Here is a 2,141-nt window from a genome sequence, read left to right as displayed (position 1 = left end):
GGCCAGTGCAATGTTTAAAATGCTGATTGGCCTGTGCTGCCACCTGCTGGTCCCCTGCCCTGCAGCCCCTGCAGTAGAGTTTTGTTGCCCAGAGGGATTTTTTGCATTTCTGCCCTCTGGAGAGTTTGCGTAACTTTCAAGCCAAGCTGGTCATCAAATTCAAAGAAGATGGAGGTGTATGGGAGCCCAGTAGTTACACCTGATAAACCCTGAAGGAGGGAATATGGTCTGATGTTTAGTGGATACAGGAAGCCCAGTTCATTCCGTTCAGATGATATCTATGAGCATCTGCAGCCTGCTAATCGGCACGTGTTAGAGATGCTGGGACAGTGAGGTCTGTGTGGTTCCGTTCCTGCCCCTTCCAGCTCTCTGACTGTCAGCCTTAAGAGCTCACATTTACAGAGCACATCCCAGGACTGGCAGTGCAAAGCTTTTCTTTTTCTTTTTTTTAATTTATACATATTTATTGGATACAGAGTTGACTATCAGTATTTGTGTACAGTTTGTGATGATCAAATCAATATTATTTATTAGCAGGTTCATCGTTACAAATCATAATTATTTTTTCTATCCCTTACCCAATTACTCCCTATTCTAAGCAATACAAAGCTTTTAATCTGCACTTTCCCATTGGCTCTACCCTGGGAAGTAGCTAAATATGGCCAATATAGGCGGGAAGATGGAGGCCTTGAAAAGGGTGGTAGCTTGTTCGGGATCCCACAGCCAAGCAGAATGCTCAGAGTGGGGCAGCCACCAGGGCCTGAGCTGTTCAGGGGAGCTGTCATACTACCTCCTGAGACACTTAGCTTCTGTGAGCTTCACTTCGCTCACCAGAAAATAAGGCTATAGGTACCAACTGGCCATGGGCACCAAAGACAAGGATGCCAGCCCTGGCACAGGCACTACCTTTAATGTCTGAGGAGCAGCCAGACTATTTCCACAGTGGCTGTACCATCTTAGGATCCCACCAGCAGTGTACGAGTTCCAGGTTCTTCACATCCTCGCACACACTTGTTGCTGTCTGTCTCTTTTTGATTTTTGCCAGCCTAGTGGGTGTGAATCGTGTGAAACTGCATCTCTTGTTGTTTTGATTTGCATTTTCCATATGGCTAATGATGTGCTTGTTAGTCATTTGCATATCATCATTGGAAAAATGTCTATTCATATCCTAGCCAAGCCCTTTTTATACACTGTAAAATAATGGAAGTTAGAAGGTGGGGGAGCAGGAGGAAAACCAGAGTTAATAGTGTGCCAAGCAAGATGCCAATGAAAGACGCCAGCTAAGTCCTTCCTAAAGTTATCCTGCTTTCTTGAGGATACAAATTATTGAGAATACAAATTCTTCTGTATTCCCCCTCCCCCCATACACGCTTTATTCAACAACACAGAAGCCACACCCCCTTCTTGGGGAACTCTCTGTTTCATTTCTTGGCTCATCAGCCCATTTCCACCAGCACATTAAAATAGCACCCCACATTACTGGAGAGTCAAGGTGGGAAGGACACCCTTTGCCCACCACCCTGAGTACCAGCACCTCCTACTCCTGCAGAATCCTAATTATTATTATCACCTATGTCCAGCACCCCATGCTTGACAAGTGGGACTCTGTATATTACCTCTGATTAGGGGGGTTTACTGCAGGTCCTGGGGTGATCCTGGTCTCCCTCAGATCTGGCTTTCTGATTAGAAGCTCCAACAAGGCTCTAGGGTCTATGTTTGCTCAGTCTATATAACCCCAGAGCCTAACACATTGGCTGGCACATAGTAGATGGTCAAGACATAATTGTTAAGTGAACATGTAGATGGAACTAACTGTCCTTTGTTATCTTCCTTCATCTTTCCAACACACCCCTCAATGTGTGCATATTATTCCCATTTTATAGGTGAAAACACTGAGACTCAAATAGCAGGGGCCAAAGGTGCAGCTGGGGTGTAGATCAGGGCTGACAGCAAACCCAGTGCTCCTGGGTCCACCCCTGCTCTCTCTGCGGCTAGTGAACACACTTACTTCTCTCCTCAGGTACTATGCACCCCCAGGACCTACCTCAGCCCAATCATCCACCGAGTGGCCCCCCACAGCCTCCTCCCGGCCAGCCCGGGGACACCGGCACTCCATGCAGCTCGACCTGGACGACCTGGAG

At 47.1% G+C, this 2,141-nt stretch overlaps 1 protein-coding gene across 1 annotated transcript in view; it reads left to right on the top strand.

Annotated features, from left to right (window-relative positions):
- The window catches only part of AKNA (AT-hook transcription factor), a gene marked incomplete at its 3' end in the record, with an annotated part of 50,708 nt that overhangs the window by 34,262 nt on the left and 14,305 nt on the right, over positions 1 to 2,141 (top strand). The window contains exon 21 of the mRNA XM_008589876.1: positions 2,021 to 2,093. Within this exon, the coding sequence (XP_008588098.1) occupies positions 2,021 to 2,093 (73 nt within the window). The remainder of the gene's footprint in view (positions 1 to 2,020; positions 2,094 to 2,141) is intronic.

The sequence above is a fragment of the Galeopterus variegatus genome, unplaced genomic scaffold (genome assembly GCF_000696425.1).
Source record: "Galeopterus variegatus unplaced genomic scaffold, G_variegatus-3.0.2 Scaffold5708, whole genome shotgun sequence".
In the NCBI taxonomy this organism is placed as follows: Eukaryota; Metazoa; Chordata; class Mammalia; order Dermoptera; family Cynocephalidae; genus Galeopterus; species Galeopterus variegatus.
This window is presented reverse-complemented; position numbering and strand designations above follow the sequence as displayed.